The following is a 25,055-nucleotide window of genomic DNA, read 5'->3' as shown; positions in this document are numbered from 1 at the left end:
TCAAAAATTGTGTCCTCTCTCTAGAGGGTCCAAAACCTTGATATACCATATACAATATTTGCTTACGAGGGGCAGCCATATTGTCCGGCAGTTTTGGTCTGATTTGTACGAAATTCGGACTCGGCCATCATAATGGTGTAACGGTGATATATTCGAACGTTTTTTTTTTAAATCGGCTAATAATTGTGACCTCTAGAGGGACCACAAGTTAAAAACACGATTTTTCGTACAATCAGGGGCCATAATTCAGGAAGTTATGATCCGATATGCGCGAATATCGATAGCAACCAAGATCTATGGGTTATAAACAGGCATTTCCAGTTTCATCAAAATCGGCACAAAATTGTGACCTCCAGAGGGTCAAGAACCTTAATATACCAGATGTTTACACTATTTGCGTACAAGGGGCGGCCATTTTGTCGGGCAGTTTTGGTCCGATTTTCACGAAATTCGAACTCAGATCATTACGGTGTAACGGTGATATATTCAAACGGTGTTTTAAATCGGATTATAATTGTAACCTCTTGAGCAACCCCAAGCTAAAAACGCCATTTTTCGTACAATCAGGGGCCATAATTCAGGAAGTTATGATTCGATATGCACGAATATCGAAAGGAACCGAGATCTTTGGGTTATAAACTTACATTTCAAGTTCAAATCAGAAGAAAAGTGTGACCTCTAGAGGGTCCACAACCTTGATATACCATATTTTTACGCTATTTGAGAACGATGGGCGGCCATTTTGTCAGTCAGTTTTGGTCCGATTTTCACGAAATTCGAACTCAGCCATCCTTAGGGTCTAACGGTGATATACTAAAACGGTTTTTTAAATTGGATAAAAATTATGACCTCTATAGGGTCCGCAAGCTAAAAACGCGATTTTTCGTACAATCAGGTGCCATAATTCAGGAAGTTATGGTCCGATATGCACGAATATCGAAAGGAATTAGGATCTTTGGGTTATAAACATATATCTCAAGTTTAAATCAAATCGGATAAAAATTGTGACCTCTACAGTGTTCACAAGCTAAATACGTGATTTTTCGTACAATCAAGGGCCATAATCCATGAAGTTACTGTCCGATACATGCCAATATCGAAAGGAACCGAGATCTTAGGGTGATAAACCTATATTTCAAGTTTCGTAATAATCGGATAAGAATTGTGACCTCTAGAGTGTTCACAAACAATTGTGGACGGACGGACTGACAGGGACGACGACAATATACATTATACGTCCACATGAAAATGTGGGCGTATAAAAATACTTAGCAATGAATATAAGAAAGCCGCAATAGAACAAATGCGACCGGTCCTGACGGTGGTCACCCGTGTGATCTGAAGTGCAACTGAAGAAGAAAAACGTGTCATTCTATTGAAAGTCTGTATCTAACTAATTTTAAGGAAACCTAGAAATGGTAATGAAAATAAAAGACCCACCATGGAACTATTCCAGTTTGAAATGCTCTCCGCGTCTATATATACAGTACAACAAAATGGCGTGCGTAATAGTGTTTCCGAATTCAGATATAAAAAATAACGTACTTCCACACCACAGCAAATTTTCTTTCGTTTACATTATGTTCATTATAACAAAATCATTAACACACAACAACAAATCTAAACAACACATCTTTGTATGCATGCATGGCAGACATTTAAAGGTTTGGTGTCAGTCATTATCACATATTATGTGATAGAACTAATTAAACACATTCCAAATATAATTTTAACACAGAGATCATTGCTACGATAGCTGAGTAATACAGGTTTCCTGAATCGGAAGTGACGAACGCCAAAGGAAAACACGAGTCATCCCTCTATATAACTGACTGAAGTGACGAGTAATAACAGATACATGGGCGAATTTTTGCTCACTTATAATTCCTTCCAAGACCAAAAGTTGTTGTGTGAGACTGTGAGAGGATATCTGACAATTCATAAAAATTCATGTGTTAAAATTATATTTGGAATGTGTTTAACCAGCTCTATCGCATTATGTGATAATGACTGGCACCAATATTGTCCTTTAATAAAAGCTAGTATATATTGGTACTATAATTATGTAAGCTGCAAATTACATACATGAGGTTATTGTACCGAATGAATAACCTTCTAAAGGTTAAGCATAGTCTGTCCCTGGCTTCATTAGTGTTATATTGCAACGGTTATTTTTTCTTGCCGTAAAACGTTTACCACCAAAATGTTATTTTATGCTATAACTATTAGTACATAAGAGACTATTAATATAGCAGACAAGTATAGTTGTTGATAGTATGATTCGAATTGCCAAATCTAAGTTATAATCACCTAATCACATGTTACATTGGTTTAGATATATATATTTTTTAATGAGAGAGTGAGTGTATGTGAGAGAGAGGGGGTTTAATATCCACTCGACACAAACTAGGTAAATTAGGGACTGACATATGGTTCAATTTTATTCAATAATTCGCATTGGCGTAGGGGTTTCTAGCAGTGGGAGGAAACAGAAGGACCCGGAGAAAACCCACGAGGTTGATCCTACTCCTTGTCACGTACAGGCGGGGAATGACAGACCTTATGACCCAACGCGCACGCCTTAACCACTCAGCCACCCATCCCCCTGTTTACTTTGGAAAATATATTTTTGCTTAAAGGTCATATCCTAATTTATGTTGGAGTTGAATATTTCAACTGAAAATTGAATTCAATATTAAGTGTGATATATAATGTTCTACAATTCTCTTTTTATCATCCATTCATTCCTCGCATTATTGTAGAACAGAATGCTACTGATAATATTAGAAGTGGGGGCGGGGTTCTCCTCATTCAAGAATGTTTTTTACTTTTAAAATTAGTGTTCATAATGGAATCTTGTTTTATGTCTCCAACAGAACTTGTTAGGTACGAACTAGTTTCCGTTACGAGAGAAAGAGGGAGAGAAATGGGGTTTACCGTGCACTCGACACAAACTAGGTCATTTCGGGACTAACACATGGTTCAATTTTATTTCAATAATTCGCTTGCGCGTAGGTGTCTTTAGCAATGGGAGAAAACCGGAGGACCAGGAGAAAATCCACTAGGTTGGACAGGCGACTCTACTCCTTGTGTTTCATTTACGACATTCACATACCTGCAGTTAGTTTGTATACTACCAATGATATACCCGATGTGGGTGTTGGCAAAATGTTTGAAGTTCTATCTATCTAAAGGTTCTGCTAGTTTAAAATCTCTGAATGGAAAGAAGTTTAAAAACCAGATTCCTCACTGGTGGGGCTGGGTGCCGACATCTATTATCATATAGTCCTAAACCCTACGGAATACTTTTTTTATATAAGTTAATCGAGATGGTTGAGCAAAAGCTGACAATTCATTGACTGTAAAAGGGAATTACCCAAACAAGAACTGTAATGGGAAACATAATAGATCAAAAAGAGATTAATGAAATACTGGCACTCACCTGTTTTTTTCCAAAATAAATTCCAATAAAATCAATTTCCAGAAATGTTATTCCAAAACATCATCTTTATATTTCCATTTGAAATGCCTACTGTGAATTTAACTTAATATCACGGTCTCCACTATCGGGGTTTGATGGAACTACGGTGCACATCCTTGTTTAGCTGTTGGTTTATGGTTGAACGACTGACAGACGACACGCCAAAATACTCCACTCCTACGTCATCCATCATTACTATAAAATATTTTGATATTATCTTAGTATAATTTTCTGGATCTGGTTTTCAAAATTTGAACTCATCTTATTGAAAGATAATCTATATTGGTAGAATATTTATTTATGAACTGCTTGAGTATTTTGATTGAATTATTTTATTCACTTGATCTAAAATATTTTATGATATTTAAACTTATTATTATGCGAGATTACCATATCTTACAAATAAATAAAATGTTGGTTTATTTGAAACTAATTTTAATTTTCATATCGGAGTTTTAAAATAAACAATAGCTGAAGTGATACACAATTTCAAATTTATAACTATATATCATTTGAATATTTAAATCTGTATCTGTTTTCACAATTTCCTAAATCCAATTTTGATCGTTTTTGAATTGATCTGTATCACCATTAATTCAAAACTATATTCTGATTTCAAGAATGTCGACCATCTAAAGGAAAACACTTCATGGATACCAACGGCCATCAATTCGCGATAAAGGACGAATGTTAAGAGCTTACTATAAAAGGAATTCTCAATAGGGATGAAATATCATACAGCTATGAAAATGATCCATAAATTATTTCCATTATCCGCCAAGCTAATTGAACAATTTACACCACTTCTTTATGATGTAATAATGTTTATAAGATACACATGGAGACCAGATTAGCGTGAAGTTCTAGTTCTTGTGACAAGACATGAATCTTATAGTATATTCTTACATCTGGTAGCCACGTGTCACTTATTATAATTACTATTAGTAATTACTGATAAGATTAATATCGCTTTACACAGTTACAGTCTATTAACCGTATTTATTTTACTTTTCTTAATAGATACAGCATGTAAGCACTCTTGTATTTACTAGGCACAAAATCATAAACCACATAATAAAATGTAGACAAATATTCACACTGCATGCCTTTAGGTATAGTGATACCCAAAGGTACATTATTCTACAGACTTAACAAAATGGATATATATTTGTCGAATAGTTCAAAGTCGACCAATTATAGTATATCGTACAGTGGCGTGGTGGGACGGACGCAGCATCCGGGGCGAGATATTGTAACGGCGACACGTTGGGGTTTTACTAATAGTATAGCTACCGTAGAAAGCGCCAAGCCAAACGACCGTAATTCAGAAAGTCGTGAATAAACCAACTGAAGGGTTTGTGGAGCATTAAATTGGAATCCCACGAACTTTTATGTGAATTTGAACTCGTTTTGCAGTTACTCCCAGTCTCCCTTATTGATATCAGTAGAAGCATGTTTTTGGGATCTAAGGTGCCAATTAACATGGGGGTTTAACAATTTATTTTGGCTGGACAGCCTGCTTTTCATCAAGTTCCAACTGCCAGGGGTTCTTTTACGTGCACGCCATCGTGTACACGAGACCTCGGGTTTTTTTGTTTTTACCCTACCCGAATCACCAGACGCTGTCTTTAGCCAGGTCCGCCGTCCTGACCACTGACCAGGGGAAACCAGGATGGAAAATCCCGCAGAACTTTCTCAGCCAACACCGGGACCGAACCCCAAACCTCCTGGTTGGTAATCCAGCGCACTATTGAACATGGCTTCCTCTGGAGAGCAAACCTTTTTGTTTTCTTTTTTTTTTACTATTTCCCTTTGACAACTTGTATTGTGCACCACGGTGCCCCTTAAAAGCTGCAAAAAGAATCAAATACTATAGTCAATAAGCCCCCGACAATTTTTGTGATTATGAACTTTTTTGCTGTTTAATTTGTTTGTAATTCTATATCTAGCTATCAGTTGAAACATCCTTTCGTGGTGTAGGAAGTGAAACCCTAGCATTTTGCTTCTATTCTATTCGCGTATTCGACTCCCCTTGGAAAGTTTCCCTAAAAGTTTGGCCCTATGTTGGAAAATAAACCCAACCATGTATTGACCATAGAATGATAAATAGTTGGGTCATTAGTAAGCTTTGTAATGGGTGCTAAACCCGTGCTGAGTTGTCAACGGGTACATAACCTTTATGGCCATTGAAAGATCCGTGTAAAGTTTCCAAAAAAAGCATTTTCCCACAAAACATTTGTCATTTAACACTTATCATTTGACGTTTTACATTTAACTCTTGCCTTAGAGGTATTTTGACTTTATCATTACCGGTATACTTTGGAGGATACTGAGAAGAAATAAAAACTCTCGTCGGTTATAGTCTCAAGGCCAATGCGTCTTTGGTAGTTAGTATTAGTATATGAAACACTATCAATTACTGACCTTGGTATATTAGCCCCGGCTTTCTTTATTATATCATCAATTACTTTCATCAAATTATAGATGTGTCTTTTATGTCTCAAAGGTATGAAATGTTATGCCTCGGTGACTAGATTCTGTACAGAATTGATATATTTCTATCGCCGATGTATCAAATATCATACCTCCACTAAACAGATCAGGAGATTTGCCAGTAGAAATTAATGGCAATGCCTGGCCCATATGTTTGTATTTAGCAAGACAGTAAACATTAGGTTCAAGTATTGTATTAACATGATTACTGTTCCTTCTATATAATCTAATTATCGTTATTTTCTATAATTACACAACATATCTACTCTTACTATACGTGCAATCTCCTTATACAGTTGCAACCGTATCCATACTATTATACACATCTTCATTGGTCAATGGCAGTACCTTGATGAGCGAGACCAATCAGGAACCAGTACCCCTAATGAAATGGTAGTATACGGTTTCGCTAGATGTCGTCCTTAAATACCGAAGGAATATCTGAAAACCCCCATAACTGGCTTACACCTCGTAAGTATCTGTATGTGGTTTTATCGAGTATAAATGTGGTGTGCTTGAGATTTATATTGTCGTTTATTACTGGATAGTTTAAAGTTGTGGTGACGTTTGGTACCTTGCTAATATTCTCCTTTATTTTTGATGCTGTTCATTTAATCAAATATACACTTTCACGAATTAAATTATTCAAATATATTTAATTTACCTGTATTTCGAAATTTTAAAATGTGAAATTTTAGTGTGTACATCGTGAAAAGAGAGAAGTGTCAAATAGTTTGCAAGTGATGGAAGCCAGGCATAAGATAAGGAGATGCGGTTTTTATAGGTCTAGTATAATGTTTTCATTTTCATCTACCTTATTGCGTAATAGTTGTTATATATTTTCATTTTCTATTCTAGCCCCAGTTAGGTCGTTGTTAGGGATAGTTAACAGGAAGCTTTTGTAAACGTCATTTTTTGTGGAAGGTTTTGATAAAACCACCTTTCATCATGTCTTTCGATATCAATGATCCCGACTTCGAGTATTTGGCTGTAGACCGTAAGAAGTTGCTAAAGGAACAGACTCAAGCTTTTGATGGCAAAAAAGCTTGTTGGGTTCCCGATGAAAAAGAAATGTTTGTACCCGCTGAGATCCAGAGCACTAAAGGGGATGATATCACTGTTAAAGTGACAAAAACAAGCGAGGTATGTATACATTTTTATTTACATATAAATTGAATGAAAGTCTATTAAGAGTAAAACTCTCCCGGTCACTTGGCACTAAGGCATACTATTATATCGAATTTCAACTGTCAAGGGTTCTTTTAAGTGCACGTCAATGTGTACACGGGATCTAGATTTCTGTCCCATACGAACGGTTACACAATGTCCCTTGCCAGGCCCACAGTCCTGTATCACTAACGAAGGGGAGCCACGCTGGACTTTCTCGGCCAACACTGGGATCGGACATAGGACCTCAAGGTTATCGAGCCAACGTCTTAATCAGTGAGCTACCGCGGCTCCTTATACTGACCATACAAATATTAAGCGATTTCATATTCGAGCAGGGGGTCACGGTGGCTAAGTGGGTAAGACGCTGGCTCGCTAGCCTGGAGGTCGGGTGTTTGATCCCTGCATTGGCCGAGAAAGTTCATCCAGATTTTTCGGCGTGGTTCCCCCTTGTCAGTGATGCAGGACGGAGGGCCTGACAAGGACAGCTGTCTAGTCATTCGGATGAGACGAAAAACCGAGGTCCCGTGTACACATTGGCGTGCACAGTTGGAATTCGATATAAGAGTAGGCCGTAGTGCCGCTGTCCGGGCAAAATTTCCCTCATAGCACATTGTATGGCGTATGCCCGTCTTCATTAGCTCCAGTTCGGAGCAAAACAGTAGGACGTTAAACCCCATTTCATTTCATTTCATGTACGAGCATATTATTGTTAAATATATTATTGCTGATCTGCCTCTTGATGCGTATGGGTAAACTCTTCCTCCATGTCTATCATAACACAATACTAAAGGTATTAGCTGTTGATGTACTGTAATGATTGTTATATGGTTCCTTTACAGACAAGAACCGTGAAAAAGGATCTTATCCAGCAGATGAATCCACCTAAATATGAGAAGATCGAAGATATGGCCAATATGACCTACCTGAACGAGGCTTCAGTTTTACATAACCTTAAAGCTCGTTATACGGCCGGTCTAATTTATGTAAGTATTTATATGCAATACTCGGCGGTGTCTTTTTCAAATTATGTGTAGGATAAAACAAGAGACTGGGGTTATGCAGGGGAAAGAAAGACTGAAGAAAATAACCCGAGAAAAAGAAAACCACGAGGCCTGCAGACCGAGGTTTTTCTGTCGAGGGTTTTTTTCTGAAGTCTTTCTTCCCCAGCACAACCGAAGTCGAGGACTTTATCTTGCTTATAAACCGTCTATGTTTACATGTACACAAAATGAGAATATCCCAGAATTCCAGTAAGAAAAACCTACCCGGGAAGAATAACCCATTACAGGTTTAAAGAAAAACTTTCAGAAGAATAACCCCAAATTCCCTTGTATCCAAAGCCGCCCGGCTTTCAGACAGAAAGTTATTCTGGGCATAGAACATACGCCAAATCTCAAAGAGATTTACCGTTATAGGTTGATAATATTGTATAAAGAATCCTTACAAACAAAATTATCAGTCAACTCTTCGACAGTTTCCATTTGATCAAATTCGCAGTAGATAATATTAAGCACAGTAACGTTACACACAGGCAGTGACACATGGAAGATTTCAGCAGGGAGTGGCTGGGTGATGCAAAAGATTTTATTATATTTAGATTAATATTAAAGCTGTTAAATGGGTTCATTTGGTTAAATGCACGCATAACAGACTTACTTTGGTTTATTAAGCCAGTCATTGCGCATCTTCTTATAATTTTTATCTGTTGGAGCAATATATCGGTGGGTATTATTACCCTTGAAGTTCGAAATTCAGCTTGCTGGCGCCAATAAGATTTAAAATGCGCCAATTTCTCCCTTGTAATTAATTTGTTAGAAAGACGAACATTTTTCTAGCTCATGGTAGGGTGACCCATGTACTCACAGACATACAGTCCACCGCTGATAGTTCGAGACTACCACTGAAGCGTGCACATTCGCCGTGCCGAGACCAACTTACTGACAGTGTGATACTATAAATAGCCATGGCACGTGCAATTCTCTACAAATCTATTAACTATTACAGCCGTAAAAAATTTATTGTTGACGATTTTGAATAGCAGTAAGATTAAGCTTCTTGGTTATTACACCAGATTTAGAAATTACGTTCGTTTCATTTTTTAAATCGCTTTATCATTAACTTTACCGTTAAGAGCGGCATCTTTTGGTTTAGTACAAATAATATCTCTGAATCACTCGGGTTAGACAGGAACATGATACTAGCAGTAGTTTCATTTTACTTTTACAAGCTTCTTAAAACGATTGTTGAGCTACCTAACGTGCTTATTTCTAAATTCAATTTCTTGTTCTAGCTTTCTGTTATGTTTCGTAAAAAAGTAGTCTTGATTATCCCGACCTGTCAATCAGACGTAGAATGGTCGATAGACTGGTTAAGCGAGACTTATTTCAAAACAAGGGCACGTAACCTATCTTTTACTTAAAAGTGTCTGGATGTTATGGACGACTCTTGGAACCAGTTTTCAGTCTATTATTTATACATGATTAATGGTCATAGCTTATTAAGTACAACATGATCGTTTATTTAGTGACTATAATTGTGTGAAACTGATTTGAGGCTTGGCATATATATAAATATTGTGGCGTAATTGTCGAGATATATGGAGATAGTTATTTATGGTGGGTCACCCTACTCATGGTCATACTTCGCTGTTTCGATAACATCTGCATGGATAAATAAATAATACTTAAATCTTTCAAATAGATATCTATTTTTTTGAATAAACGGCATCCTTTACAATTTGATCAAGGTATAAGATTTTTAGATATGCATTCCATTTCTTTGCAGACTTACTCTGGCCTGTTCTGTGTAGCTGTGAATCCCTACCGACGTCTACCTATTTACACCATGAGTGTTATCTCTAAATATAGAGGTAAACGAAAGATGGAAATGCCTCCCCATTTATTTGCCATTGCTGATAACGCCTACCAATCTATGGTACAAGAACGTGAAAACCAATCTGTTTTAATTACGTAAGTACAAATTAAAAGGTTCAGTTATTTGGTCACAGTGGATTATGCTATAGATGAACCAATTTCACCAGGCTTGTTTACGAAGAATATAAATAGTTTTCATTATCAACCAGCGTCTAACTTTCGCTTGTGAATTTTCATGATTTTCCTAAAAATGACAATGGAAAATTCATCATTGCATTAAGATATTTTTCGATACTTCTTATTTAGCAATGTTTCCTTGATTATTAATGATATATATTTTCCATTCCAGTGGTGAATCTGGTGCCGGTAAGACTGAAAATACCAAGAAAGTAATTATGTACTTCGCCCAAGTCGCGGCCATGACCCATAAAGATAGTGGTGGTGAGGTGGAAGAAGAAAAGAAGGACAGTAAGAAGGTATATATTTTGTTCTTTAAGTGAGTTTATATTATATAATCCAGTCAAAAATGTAATTCAACTTTTTCTAAAACCTTGCTACACAATACTTCACTGTTTCTTTGATATTAAATGTAATACTTCTCCGTTCGACAGTAGAATCTCGTAGCATATACTGTACCTTTCTTCTACCAAATTTGAATTATACTTGGATCAATTATTTTTTTTCTAAGTAAAATTATGATGTCCTTAAACAAAACATTTCTTTTTGAAAATTAGAGATATAGTCTCATAATTATGGTAGTTTTTCTATCTTTTGAAATTCAGGGTACATTGGAAGACCAAATTGTACAATGTAATCCAGTACTTGAGGCCTACGGTAACGCCAAGACAACCCGTAACAACAACTCTTCTAGATTCGTAAGTTACTTTTGTATTCATAGGTTTTTGTAATTTATCTCATACGAAGAATCAATTATAGATTTCATTTTCATTTGAATTAATATTTTAGCTAATCTTCATCTTTGCTTCTTTATTTATTCTAGGGTAAATTTATCCGTATCCATTTTGGTACTCAGGGAAAAATCTTCATCTTTGCTTCTTTATTTATTCTAGGGTAAATTTATCCGTATCCATTTTGGTACTCAGGGTAAAATCTCTGGAGCTGATATTGAACAATGTGAGTATATTATATTTTTTAGCTTCAAACCTAGAATAATTTTATCTTTTTCTCGAGATATTTATCAGCTGTTTATTTCTTCATGAATTGTTTTTAAATAGATTTGTTGGAGAAATCTCGAGTCACCTTCCAGCAACCTGCTGAAAGAAACTATCATATTTTCTACCAGCTTCTGTCTAATGCTATTCCAGAATATAACGGTAAGGTTACATGTTCCTGTTTATTTATTTATTTATTTATTTTTAAAAATCCTTATAAATATCAAATATGAAGCACCCAGTGGATAATAATCCTTTTTGTTTTGAATAACAATAATTCGATTTCATTTTCAAAATGACAAAAAAAATTTAAAAGAAAAACTTTATTTGTCTTAACAGAGAAACTATTGGTGAACCCAGACCCAGCTTTATACTCATTTATAAACCAGGGATGTCTGACTGTTGATAATATTGATGATGTTCAGGAAATGAAAGATACTGATGTAAGTATCTTTTAATTAAAATAGATTATAATATTAATTTGAATGGTTTCAGAGAAATCAATTAAAAATTGAAAAACGAATTTAACGGCAGATGAATAACCATTTAAAGAACAATAGCAAACGACAAACGTGTTACTTATATTTGTAGACTGCTTTCGATGTTTTGGGTTTTTCCACTGAAGAGAAACACAGTTTCTTTAAATGTACTGGTGCTATCCTCCATTTTGGTGAAATGAAATTCAAACAAAGAGGAGAACAAGCTGAATCTGACGGCAATGCTGGTAAATATGTTTTTGGTTATCTTGGTGGAAATAAGTTTTTGAAAAAGTGTTTAAATAATAAGTAATATTTGTCGTTTTAGAGTGAATAACATATTTTATTTCATCGAGAAGCAAACGTTTTCTTGCTTAGAGATGAAATAAAATATGTTATTCACGACAAAACGACAAATGTTCTAATTATTTTATGATTTTACAATCATTTTCGGTAAAAACAACTAGCCAGTGGAATAACACTTTTATTTCACTGATAAAACGCGGTATTCCACTACTGATCATAAAATAATATCCATTTATATCGACTCATGACTATGATATTAAAAATACTCAAAATATGATATAGTTCCCGTGATCCCGGTGAGCTTGTATAGTATATTACACTACATATAACTCACTAAACTAAACATTTTACAGAGGCAGAGAAAGTAGCTTTCTTATTGGGAATCAACTCTGGTGATTTGATGAAAGGTTTCCTTAAACCTAAGATCAAAGTGGGTTCAGAATATGTCACCCAGGGTAGAACCAAAGATCAAGTCGTCAACTCTGTTGGTGCCTTGGCTAAATCGCTCTATGATCGTATGTTCAAGTGGATGGTTGTTCGAGTCAACAAAACTCTGGATACTAAAGCTAAAAGACAGTTCTTTATTGGTGTACTGGATATTGCTGGATTTGAGATTTTCGACGTAAGGGAAATTTTTCTTGTTTAATTTTAAAAAGCTTAGAATTTAAAAAAAAAACGTACTTCAAAATAAACCTTTTATATTTTGACATCAGTGATACAAATACAGGGTCTAATTTCAGTTCAACAGTTTTGAACAGTTGTGTATCAACTACACCAATGAACGTCTACAACAGTTCTTCAACCATCACATGTTTGTACTGGAACAAGAAGAATACAAGAAGGAGGCGATTGAATGGGAATTCATTGATTTTGGGATGGATTTACAAGCTTGTGTTGATCTTATTGAAAAGGTAAGTTTCTCACACATACAAAATAATTTGCCTTTTACCTGTACATTGCATGCTTCGGATAACGAAGTTAATACACCAAATACAGCTCCTATTCCTCTTTACCTAACCGATATTTTGGCTGTGTACAGACCCAGACTGTTCCTTACTGTTTTAGCATTTCCTTCAATTGTGTACCGTTTGTTTGTATCTCATTTCCAGCCTATGGGTATCTTGTCCATCCTAGAAGAAGAATGCATGTTCCCAAAAGCCGACGATAAGTCCTTCATGGATAAATTATACAGCAATCATTTGGGCAAATCACCAAACTTTGGTAAACCAGTTGGTAAGAAAGTGAAAGGTGAAGCTCACTTTGAACTTCATCATTATGCTGGTACTGTACCATACAGCATTACTTCCTGGTTAGAAAAGAACAAGGATCCCTTGAACGAAACCATCGTAGAACTCTTGATGCACTCCAAGGAAGCACTTGTAGCTTCTTTGTTTGCTCCTGCAGGTAAGTCGATGCAAAGTATACGGTGTTGTTTGTTCCTTTTCTTTTGTGGTAACTTTTAAATAGAAGATGACATTTGGATAAGTGATATATAGGATGATAGCATGTTATAATATTTATTCACGTTGAAAATATAGCTTTAGCCGTTATATAACATAATGTAAGTGGTCATACAAAATCATGAGATCGGTGCCTTCCTGTAAATGGTCGATGCGTGAATTTTTGATAAATGTCTAAAATTATATTATTACTGTTACAGAGGCTGCTGCCGGGGGTGGTCCTGCCAAAAAGAAGAAGAGTTCTGCTTTCCAGACTATTTCTGCTACTCATAGGGTAAGTTTTCTAACGAATACTTATACACAAGAAACAAGGAAAATGGTTATTTTGATTTAGATTAATATAGAGACATTATTATTCATTTATATTTACTTCAGCTCAATTACATAATTGTACGAATTTTTAAAAATATTTCAGGAATCTTTGAACAAACTGATGAAGAACTTGTACACAACGCATCCTCATTTCGTACGATGTATTATTCCCAATGAATTCAAACAGCCAGGGGAGATTGATGCCCATTTAGTACTCCACCAGCTCCAGTGCAATGGTGTATTGGAAGGTATCCGTATTTGCAGAAAGGGATTTCCCAACAGAATAATCCATTCTGAGTTCAAACAAAGATACTCCATCCTTGCTCCTAATGCCATTCCTGATGGTTTCGTGGAGGGAAAAACTGTTGCAACAAAGATTCTTCTGGCTTTAGAATTGGATACTAACGAATATAAACTGGGTACAACTAAAGTCTTCTTCAAGGCTGGTGTTTTGGGTTATCTTGAAGATCTCCGTGATGAGCGTTTGAGTAATATCATCTCTATGTTCCAAGCTCATGTCCGAGGTTATCTCGTAAAAAAATCATACAAGAAACTTTGTGATAGAAGGTAAGTGACCAACAATTATCCTGGAATCGATGTACATCTGGCTTTTCATATGTAAAGTTATGTAAATGCGGTACCGTAAGTATATTTTATTTGTGAAATGAAAACAAAAAAATAAATATGTGATTTTAAACGCATTGATTTTATTTCATAGAGTTGGTCTCTCGGTCATCCAAAGAAACATCAGAAAATGGTTGGGTATGCGCAACTGGCTCTGGTGGAAGATGTACACCAAGGTCAAGCCTCTTTTGAACGTTGCCCGTGCTGAAGATGAGATGAAGCAAAAAGAAGAATTGTTTGAAAAAACCAAAATCGAATTAGAGAAAACCGAAAAGGTTAAAAAGGAGCTTGAGGAACAGAATACGTCTTTATTACAACAGAAAAACGATATGTTCCTTCAACTCCAAGCTGAACAAGATAACGTTGCTGACTGCCAGGAAAAAATAGAAAAGCTTATTCTTCAGAAGATTGACTATGAAGCCCAACTTAAAGAATTTGAAGAGCGCATCCTGGACGAGGAAGATGCTGTTGGTGGTCTTCAGGAAAAGAAAAAGGAACTTGAAAAGGCCAATGAAAATTTGAAGAAAGATATTGAAGATCTCGAAACCTCTCTTGCTAAATCTGAACAAGAAAAAATAACCAAAGATAACCAGATTAAAACTCTGAATGATCAAATTGCTCAACAAGATGAAATAATCGGTAAACTCAATAAAGATAAGAAAAATATGGATGAAGCTAACAAAAAATTGACTGAAAGTCTACAAGCTGAAGAAGATAAAGTCAACCATCTTAGTAAACTGAAGACTAAACTTGAACAAACTCTTGATGAGGTAGAGTATTTATTTCTTATTAATTACTGAGCGATCCAGGTATCACTTCATGTAAAAAAATGATCCAGAATAACTAAACCTGAATTACCACAACCCGTAAAAAAGTTTATAGATTACTATAGCCACTATAGTGTATAATATGTGGTATTGCTTTTGTTATTTTCAGTTGGAAAACAACCTAGAACGTGAAAAGAAAACGCGTGGTGATGTTGATAAAGTAAAGAGAAAGTTAGAACAAGATCTGAAGATGAATCAAGAAACAGTTGAAGAATTAGAAAGAATTAAAAGAGAATTAGAAGAAGGAACAAGAAAAAAAGATGCTGAAATCAGTTCTCTAAATTCCAGAGTTGAAGATGAACAATCCATTGTTTCCCAACTTCAGAAGAAAATCAAGGAACTTCAGGTTAATACATGTACTCTTAGTTAAAACAGTGTGAATATATTTTGAATATCTAGTGGCAATTTAGTTGGCCTCGTTGTTTATGAAGACGGTTAACATGTAAAGTCTTTAATGAAGGGTATGTTATTATCGATATTTTACTCTAAACTTTTGATCGCAATAATGTTTGGTTTGACTTTTTAATCCCAACTTTAGGCTACTATTGAAGAACTCGAGGAAGAACTTTCCGCCGAAAGACAATCAAGATCGAAGGTAAGGATTGTAGCATAAAATACCGTAGTTGTTGATAAATGTGTAGACTAATCAGTATAGACTGACTAAAGTTAACGTATTAGATACAAATAACTGCAATAGCAATTGAGGTGCGACTTCAGATTATTACTAGACAGAAGATGTCACGGTTTTCTCGAAAGTGAAAGTGTATTCTACAAACTACAGTACATGACGTACAATTAAAACCTCGCCAATGTTCGTCTTTAAAGTGCGTTTATATTCGGTTACTTTTCTTTGTAGGTTGAAAAACAGCGTAACGAATTATCACGTGAGATTGAAGATATCAGTGACAGACTGGATGAAGCCGGTGGTGCTACTTCTGCTCAGATTGAAATCAACAAGAAACGTGAACAGGAATTATTGAAACTTAGAAGAGATCTTGAAGAGAGTCAGCTACAACATGATGCTCAAGTTGCTAGTCTAAGAAAGAAACAACAAGATGCTGTTAATGAATTATCTGACCAGGTTGATCAACTACAGAAAGTCAAAACAAAGTGAGTATTGTATCTTCTAATCCGTATCAAGAAAGATATCTAGAAAACGAGTAGCTATTATCAAATCAAGTCTTCGCATCCAACATATTTTGGAATAATTTATTTCAATTTGGACAATTATTTATTTTTCAGGGTCGAGAAAGAGAAGCAACAATTAAAGTCTGAGGTTGATGATATGGCTGCCCAACTTCAACATGCCGGCAAAAATAAGGTACATATATATGCCATTAGACAATATAACATTTTACGCATACTACTGATACATTTTGTTTTAGTGTCTACCATATTCAGACCATTGCCGATCATGTAACATTATCCATAGACCAGAGGCATGCCTTATATGTATGTATCTGAATTTCGTTAAAATTGTTTTTAATGGAAACTGTCGCAAAGGAATCCAAAACAATATTTTAGATGATTCAATAATTGAAAACCTTTAATATCGGTTCTAGGGTATGTCAGAAAAGATGACGAAACAGGTAGAATCCCAGATGTCAGAACTGAATGCCAAGATCGAAGAAGGGGTCCGAACTATCAGCCAACTCCAATCCGAAAAGACCAGAGCCCAACAGCAAAATACAGAAATTACTCGACAACTTGAGGAAGCTGAACATAACGTAAGCCAGCTTACCAAAGAAAAGGCAAACCTACAATCTCAACTCGAAGAATCTAAGAGATCCTTAGAAGACGAGACCAGGTTGAGACAGAAACTCCAGAGTGAAATACGTAATCTAACATCAGATTTCGATTCTCTTCGAGATCAGCTGGAAGAAGAACAAGACGCTAAAAGTAACCTCCAGAGACTGTTGTCGAAAGCCAACGCAGAAGCTCAACAATGGAAAACGAAATATGAGAGTGAGGGACTCGCACGAGCTGAAGAGCTTGAGGAATCTAGGTAAATAAAATGTATTAAGTGTACAATACATAGACGCACTGATAAAATAAATTTAATAATCTATAACATTAGTTACAAACAAATGAACCAATAAAAAGAGATTAAATTTATGTATTCCAGACGTAAACTTCAAGCAAAACTTGCTGATGCCGAACAAAATGTTGAAGCTGCCAATATTAAAATAAATAACTTGGAAAAAACTAAATTTAGAATGCAGGCTGAGATGGAAGATCTTGTTATCGAAGTTGACAGGGTGAGTAATCACATTTGTACAAAGAGAACTTAAAGTAAACTGTCATATTGTGTCTATCTTCTGGAAAAGAGAAAAATATCATTCATAAGAAATGCTGAAATTAAACGAGTAAAAGATTACAAAAAAAATGTGTTTTATTTCAAGGCCAACAATAACGCCAATATACTGGAGAAGAAACAACGATCTTTTGATAAGACTACATCTGAATGGCAATCAAAATTCGCAGATATTCAGCAAGAGTTGGAAAATGCACAGAAAGAAACACGCAGTATGTCAGCTGAACTTTTCCGAGTAAAGGCCAAGGAATCTGAAGCAGAGGATCGCGTTCAAGCTCTGCAAAGAGAAAATAAAAACTTGGCTGGTATGTAAAACTTTCTAGTAATAACAATGTTATGGTAAATTTTATATTAAAAACGCCGTCTTTTGTAGTAATTCAGACGGTTGCTAATCAAAAATTATATTTACTTTTACATTTACGTAGATGAAATCCGCGAATTGACTGATCAACTAAGTGAAGGAGGAAGAAATATTCACGATGTTGAGAAAGCCAAACGACGAGTTGAAATGGAAAAGGAGGAACTTCAAACTGCTTTAGAGGAAGCTGAAGCTACCCTTGAACAAGAAGAAGCTAAAGTCATGAGAGCTCAACTAGAAATCTCCCAGGTCCGTCAAGAAATCGACAGACGTGTCCATGAAAAAGAAGAGGAGTTTGAAAATACCAGGTAAAGCACACCGACATTCGGTGTAGATAAATAAATTTCTTTAATTTTCAAAGCTGGCATGGTATAAAAATGTATCTTTTATTGCTGATAATTTTACCGTCATCTATTATAGACGAAACCATCAACGTGCTATTGAATCTATGCAAGCATCTCTAGAGGCTGAAGTCAAGGGTAAAGCCGAAGGCATGAAAATTAGGAAAAAACTAGAACATGATATTAACGAATTGGAAGTAGCTCTTGATGGCGCCAACCGAAGCAGGGCAGAGCTGGAGAAGACTATTAAAAAATACCAACAACAAGTCACCGTGAGTACCCTAACGATATAAAAATAATATATTGACTTCTTATAAACAGTGCACACGGTAGAATATGATCAGAAAGTAAAACCAACAGAAAGAATGTCATGACTTTGCCATTTTGAATTTTAACTATAAATTATTTTTCTCTTCTCTTAAAGGAAATCCAAGCTCAGTGTGAAGATGAACAACGTCAACGAGAAGAAGCCAGGGAAGCCTACAACCTGGCTGAACGACGATGTGCTGTCATAAGTGGTGAAGTTGAAGAAATCAGAACAGCTCTTGAACAGGTAATATTGAATATCAAACAATATTTTAAAAGTAAATTTAATAAAAGTTATTTTTAGAAAAACGTAAATACATCTTGAAAAGAATTGTATTGCAACGATAAATAGACCATTTCCACGACTAAAGACATGTTCGTTTTGTATTATTAAACATACATTATGCAAGAGCTAAATCTGCCTATTGCAGGTCTTTCTTTAGGCCTGAAATGTTATCTAAATTATTAATTAGACATTAATTAACTTATCCATTCCCTAATCAACTCTCGATGTCATCGCTAGCCTGTGATGTTTATTGGATTAGGTTCCGATTTGCTGTTCGACTTCCATTTACGATTTAATCATGAAATTGATAATCGAGACTATGTTTTTTTATCGTATCGACTTTAGTAATGAGGATCGAGGCTAGGCCGAAAATTCAATCGCTAAAATCTCGGTTCAGAGTGGATCAATTTTACTGAAATTTTCAGCAAATTCCCTTTACATTATCCAGTTTTTATACGCCCACATTTTCAATTTGTTTGTGGACACTACAGGTCACAATTTTTATCCGAAATATAGGTCTATCTCCCAAAGATCTCGGTTCCTTTCGATATTGGCATGCAGCCACCAAATGGAATGAGTTACCTATTGACATTAAATCATCTTCAAGTCTCAACATATTCAAAACTAAATTGATGAAAACTTTTCTTTTTCAAATCTGCCATTAGTATTGAACAACCAGCACACGTTTTTAGCACTCTAGATGTCACAATTTTGATCCGATTTTGATAAAACTTGAAATACTTGTTCATAACCCAAAGATCTTGATTCCTTTCGATATTCGCGCATATCGGATCGTAACTTCCTGAATTATGGCCCCTGATTGTACGAAAAATCGCGTTTTTAGCTTGTGATCCCTCTAGAGGTCACAATTTTTATCCGATTTAAAAAACCGTTTTAGTATATCTCCGTTACACCCTAATTATATGGTTGAGTTCGAATTTCTTGAAATCGGCCAAAACTGCCGGACAAAGTGGCCGCCCCTTGTACGCAAATAGTGTCAAATATGGTATATCAAGGTTGTGGACCCTCTAGAGGTCACAATTTTCATCCGATTTTGATGAAACTTGGAATGCATGTTTATATCCCAAAGATCTTGGATCCTGTCGATATTCGCGCATATCGGATCGTAACTTCCTGAATTATAGCCCCTGATTGTACGAAAAATCACGCTTTTAGCTTGTGGTCCCTCTACATGTAGAGATCACAATTTTTATCCAATTTTTAAAAAAACGTTTTAGTATATCACCGTTGCACCCTAATGATGGTTGAGTTCGAATTTCGTGAAAATCGAACCAAAACTACCGGACAAATTGGCCACCCCTCGTACGCAAATAGTGTATATAATATGGTATATCAAGGTTGTGGTCCCACTAGAGGCCACAATTTTGATCTGATTTTGATGAAACTTGAAATACATGTTTATAACCCAAAGATCTTGGTTTCTGTTGATATTCGCGCATATCAGATCGTAACTTCCTGAATTATGGCCCTTGATTGTACGAAAAATTGCGTTTTTAGCTTGTGGTCCCTCTATAGGTCACAATTTTTTTATCCGATTGAAAAAAAACATTTGATGACGGCTGAGTTAGAATTTCGTGAAAATCGGACCAAAACTGCCGGACAAAATGGCCGCCCCTCGTACGCAAATAGTGTAAATATATGGTATATGAAGGTTGTGGACCCTCTAGAAGTCACAATGTTGATCCGATTTTGATGAAACTTGATGAATGTATCTTTAAAACACAGATATAATTGTACTTTTAGTCTGAACGTGCAAGAAAGGCGGCTGAAAACGAACTTATGGATGCTAACATCAGAATAAATGAACTCTCCGCCGAATGCAACTCTATCAGTGGACAGAAGAGGAAGTTGGAAGGGGATATTACAGCCATGCAATCTGATTTAGATGAAATGAGTTCAGAAATTCGAGCCTCGGAAGAACGTGGTAGAAAAGCTGTATCTGACGCTGCTAGGCTGTCCGAAGAACTCCGAAACGAACAGGAACACGGCATGCAGATTGAAAAGGCTCGAAAAAGCATGGAAAGTACAATCAAAGATCTCCAAGTGAGACTTGAAGAGGCCGAAGCTCAAGGTTTGAAGGGAGGTAAGCGACTTGTCCAGAAACTTGAACAAAGATTAAGTGAACTCCAGACTGAACTAGAAACTGAACAACGCCGCCACAGTGAAACAGAGAAGACCATGCGAAAGAACGATAGGCGACTTAAGGAACTCATCTTCCAAGCCGATGAAGACAAAAAAGTCAAAGATCGTCTGCAAGAATTGATTGAGAAGCTACAAGATAAGACCAAAACTTTCAAGAGACAAATTGAAGAAGCCGTAAGTAGTTTTGGAGATTTCACATATCTAAACATAAATTTCTATAATTTTAAACCAACGCCCATAGAAACCCATAATGTATTGAAACTGCAAATAAAACAGTGACAAGATTACTGATACAGACAGGGCCCTCACGTCGAGGGGGGGGGGGCATATGTCCGGGGGCGACAAGAAATATTCAAAGGCGGACCCTTTGATTATTTATGGACAAGCCGCCTTGGAGGCTGAGAGAGCAAAACAACGGGCTCCCTTCCCTTAGACCTGTGTAAACCAGTTCATATTTCAGCAAGGAGAGAGAAATGGGGTTTAACGTCCACTCGACACAAACTAGGTATTTTCGGTACTAACATCTTGTTTAATTTTATTTCAATAATTCGCTTGCGCGTAGGGGTCTTTAGCAGTGGGAGGAAACTGGAGGACCCGGAGAAACCCCACGAGGTTGGACAGGCGACCCTACTCCTTGTAACGTACAACCGGGGATTCGAAACCACGCAAGTTGACTCAATGACAGGTCTTCATGCTAACCATTCGGCCATCCAACCCCATATTTCAACAAATATAGAGGGTAGAATTATGATTTTTCCAAGATATATTATAGGGTTTTTCGATCAAATAGAGAGTTGAAGGGGAAATAAACATATTTTTTTTTACATATAAGTTGATTTAATAAATAATTATTTAGATAAAGTGTTAAAAGTATAAAAATTGTATTTTAAAATTTCTTTAATCATAAAAAAAATCAAATCAGTTACCGTTTGCATTGGGTGGGTGGGGGCGTCACGGAAACTTTTGCCCTGGGGCGCCACATAGGCGTGTGAGGGCCCTGGATACAGGTAAGTGTAAAGCAGCTAAATCTCTTTGACCAAAATAAAGTATTGAATTGGGTTGAACTAACGTGTTATTTCGATCAGGAATGCAGTAAGCTCTGTACGATTAAAGATTGTTTCGAAATTTTAAGCCGAGTCGGTTAGTTTACGAACTGAAGTTTCATTTTTATCTGACTATGTCGATAGCGCAACACATAATCGGTTATATCTACACACTTGCTTTGGCTATGGGCGTGTTATTTTCATTGACGATAGATCGTCACCCCACAAAACAAATCGACCTATGAACTGATATTGACGGTTTTATTTTTGATCTAAATCAAAGGTCTAAGGGTTTTATTTTCTTTTACAGGAGGAAATTGCTGCTGTCAACCTAGCCAAATTCCGTAAAGCGCAAACTGAATTGGAAGATGCTGAAGAGAGAGCGGATGCTGCTGAAGCTATCTCTAATAAACTTCGTGCCAAAAACAGGAGTTCTGTCTCCCAGACTCGCTCCAGTTCTGCCACTAGAACGACTGTCAGGTTATCTTAAGGTAATTTAAATTAGATCTATTTGTATTAGAAAGATAAATTGAACGGGTGTGTCTACTTGGATACTCTTCATATTTGTGACATGGTATACGAAACTACAGAAAATCAGCATATTCAAGACAGTCAATTCTTGTAAAACTAGTGGGTTAGAATACTGTATAATATTTACTGACGTATTACAAGTTTGGATTTAATATCCCCATATCGGTGATACATCTAGTCGTTCGGTGGGATGAAAAACTGAGGTCCCATATTGGCAAGAACTCTTGATAGTTGGCATTCGAAATAAAGAGTAGACCGTAGCGCCGCTGTTCGGGCAAAGATTTTCTCATAGCAGCTTATAGCACAATGCATGGCGTATGTCCGTCTTCATCATTAGTCCGCTTGGTGCAGAAAAGAAGGGCGTTAAACCTCATTTCATTTGACTAATTTTGTGACCTTTAGGAAAAGTCGTGGATTTTCGAAAACCTTTGATATTGGATGGGGAACACAATTTATCACTGAGTAGTGATTATTGGTGTTTAAACTTTGGACTATCCTACCAGAAGACTGATATATCTGCATAAAGTGTCTTTATCCTATTCAACTTAATAAAGACTTGACATCCACACCTAGCTAACCAATCCAGAAATTTCTTCTGTTTAATAATATACATGTTTGTATCTGTGTAATCGATTTTTTTTTCAGGTACAGGCTATGTACCGGTATTAAGATAAATGTGCAGGTTGTGATTGAATCCCACCCCCATTCCGTACTCAGGGCAGCATTGTGAACGATCATCTCACAGAAAGTTTCTGGTACCTCCCGATTCCTGTTACTCCACCAAGTCACTTCTTGTGTCTGATGTCAGTTGAAACTGTGATAACAATTTAATGTTTTATAGTTGAAAACGGACTTAACATTTGAATTGACAATAGATTATCTTAAATATAGTAATTTATTTACATGACAAAGTAATTTATATATGTATATTTATTATCATCCATTTTCAACTATATTATCTATAGTAATAAAAAAATACCCTTGTTTCACTTCATTTCTTTGTTATTCATTCAAACGTAGGTTGCTGAACTTATGATCAGGCAACCGGTGTCGCAATTTCACGGGTACCTTATGTTTCTAGTTACAAATTGAAAGTGACCTTGGCCTTTGCAAGTAAGATGGTAGGCATGCATAATATACAACACTAGAAGAATGCCCGGCTTCGCTCGGGGGTCATAACTCCGAAACCGGAAGTGGTAAACTAACGCCACCTGGCCTATGTTACTCCCCGGTCCAAGCTACCCCTATACCCCAAATTTCAGACTCGGCGCAGACCTAGTGTAGCCGCCAACCCCGAACAGACAGACAAATGACAGTCACAAATATTAGTATAGATTATTGCGCCCATTGCCTGCGATATCACTTCGGTGAAAACGGGCGTTAAATAAAGCTATTCCACACTCACCAATGGACCTTAGCAGACTGAATACCGATAAGTAAAATGGGTAAACAAATCAGAAATTCCACACTAATCCAGATTTATAAAGAAATGAAATGAAATGGGGTTTAACATCCTACTACTCTGTACTGACTGGGCTAATGAACATGGAAAGTGTTCTATGAGGGAAATTCTGCCTGGACAGCATCACTATGGCCTACTCTTATTTCCAAATCCAACTGTCAAGGGTTCTTTTACGTGCACACCGAACGATTATACGTTGTCCCTTTTCATGCCCTCCATCCTGAACCGCGGACAAGGAGGAACCAACCTGGAAAATCCAGATGAACTTTTTCAGACAACACATGGATCGAATACTGGACTTTAACATTAGGGAGCCAATGTCTGTCTTACTCACTGAGCCACCGCAGCTCCATAAAAGTAAAGCAGCATAATAACCAATTCTCGGATATTACAACATAGTGTCCTGGGAATGTACCTGGAATCAGGTACCAAGTCAAACGTGATGGGGCCTTGAAAAATCCTGAATATTCTTGTCAATTTGCCAGTATTCAAAGCCAGGACAAGCCCCTAAGTATCTTTCGTGCTGTTGACCAACTAACTTCTAGGATTAGGGGTAGGGCTCAGGATATAATTATGTAGGCTTTAAATGACCTGGATCACAAGACCGCATTTTAAAGGAATCAATTCAATATTTATCCAATGACATCAACTGTAACTTTACACCAGCAAATAGAATTCTGTTTGTCTCTATCACACATATGGAATTTTCTAAACCTTTGATCAAAATTATTCCCAATTCACTATGCAATGAGGAAACATATTTTTGAAAGCAAATTTAAGTATGTTTCAGACATTGCACCTGAAAAATCTGTACATTATGTAGACGTTGCCATAGCCTATGCCTTACTTTGACCAGTTACGACAACGTCAAATTGCTGTTAGGCTGTGGACAGTGATGGGTGGTTAACAATTATGTATCTTGTTAGTTTTAGATTGTCATTTTAATTCAACATAACAATGTACCATATGTGGACATACAAGGATATGTATTGTGATATATTAAGGATCTGAGGCTGCCCGATTAAACACTACTACCACTTAAGATACTACGGGACAT

The 25,055-nt window shown here is 36.3% G+C and overlaps 1 protein-coding gene across 1 annotated transcript; it reads left to right on the top strand.

The window, feature by feature from the left end:
* Positions 1–6,838: 6,838 nt before the first annotated feature.
* LOC126811012 (myosin heavy chain, striated muscle) lies at positions 6,839–23,525 on the top strand. The gene is made up of 28 exons (XM_050536476.2): positions 6,839–7,117; positions 7,984–8,127; positions 9,929–10,113; positions 10,367–10,493; positions 10,800–10,892; positions 11,088–11,151; positions 11,253–11,351; positions 11,529–11,632; positions 11,781–11,913; positions 12,325–12,593; positions 12,712–12,882; positions 13,081–13,375; positions 13,632–13,705; positions 13,847–14,310; positions 14,462–15,137; positions 15,304–15,540; positions 15,733–15,789; positions 16,051–16,304; positions 16,437–16,515; positions 16,757–17,199; positions 17,320–17,452; positions 17,597–17,813; positions 17,934–18,174; positions 18,287–18,479; positions 18,632–18,760; positions 20,564–21,136; positions 22,316–22,496; positions 23,182–23,525. The coding sequence occupies exons 1-27, from the start codon at positions 6,923–6,925 to the stop codon at positions 22,493–22,495; spliced, it is 5,829 nt and encodes a 1,942-aa protein (XP_050392433.2). The 5' UTR covers positions 6,839–6,922; the 3' UTR covers position 22,496; positions 23,182–23,525.
* The last annotated feature ends 1,530 nt before the right edge of the window (positions 23,526–25,055 follow it).

The sequence above is a fragment of the Patella vulgata genome, chromosome 2, assembly GCF_932274485.2.
Source record: "Patella vulgata chromosome 2, xgPatVulg1.2, whole genome shotgun sequence".
NCBI classification, from domain to species: domain Eukaryota; kingdom Metazoa; phylum Mollusca; class Gastropoda; family Patellidae; genus Patella; species Patella vulgata.
The sequence above is the reverse complement of the archived record's forward strand: the minus strand, read 5'-3'. Positions and strand labels throughout refer to the sequence as shown.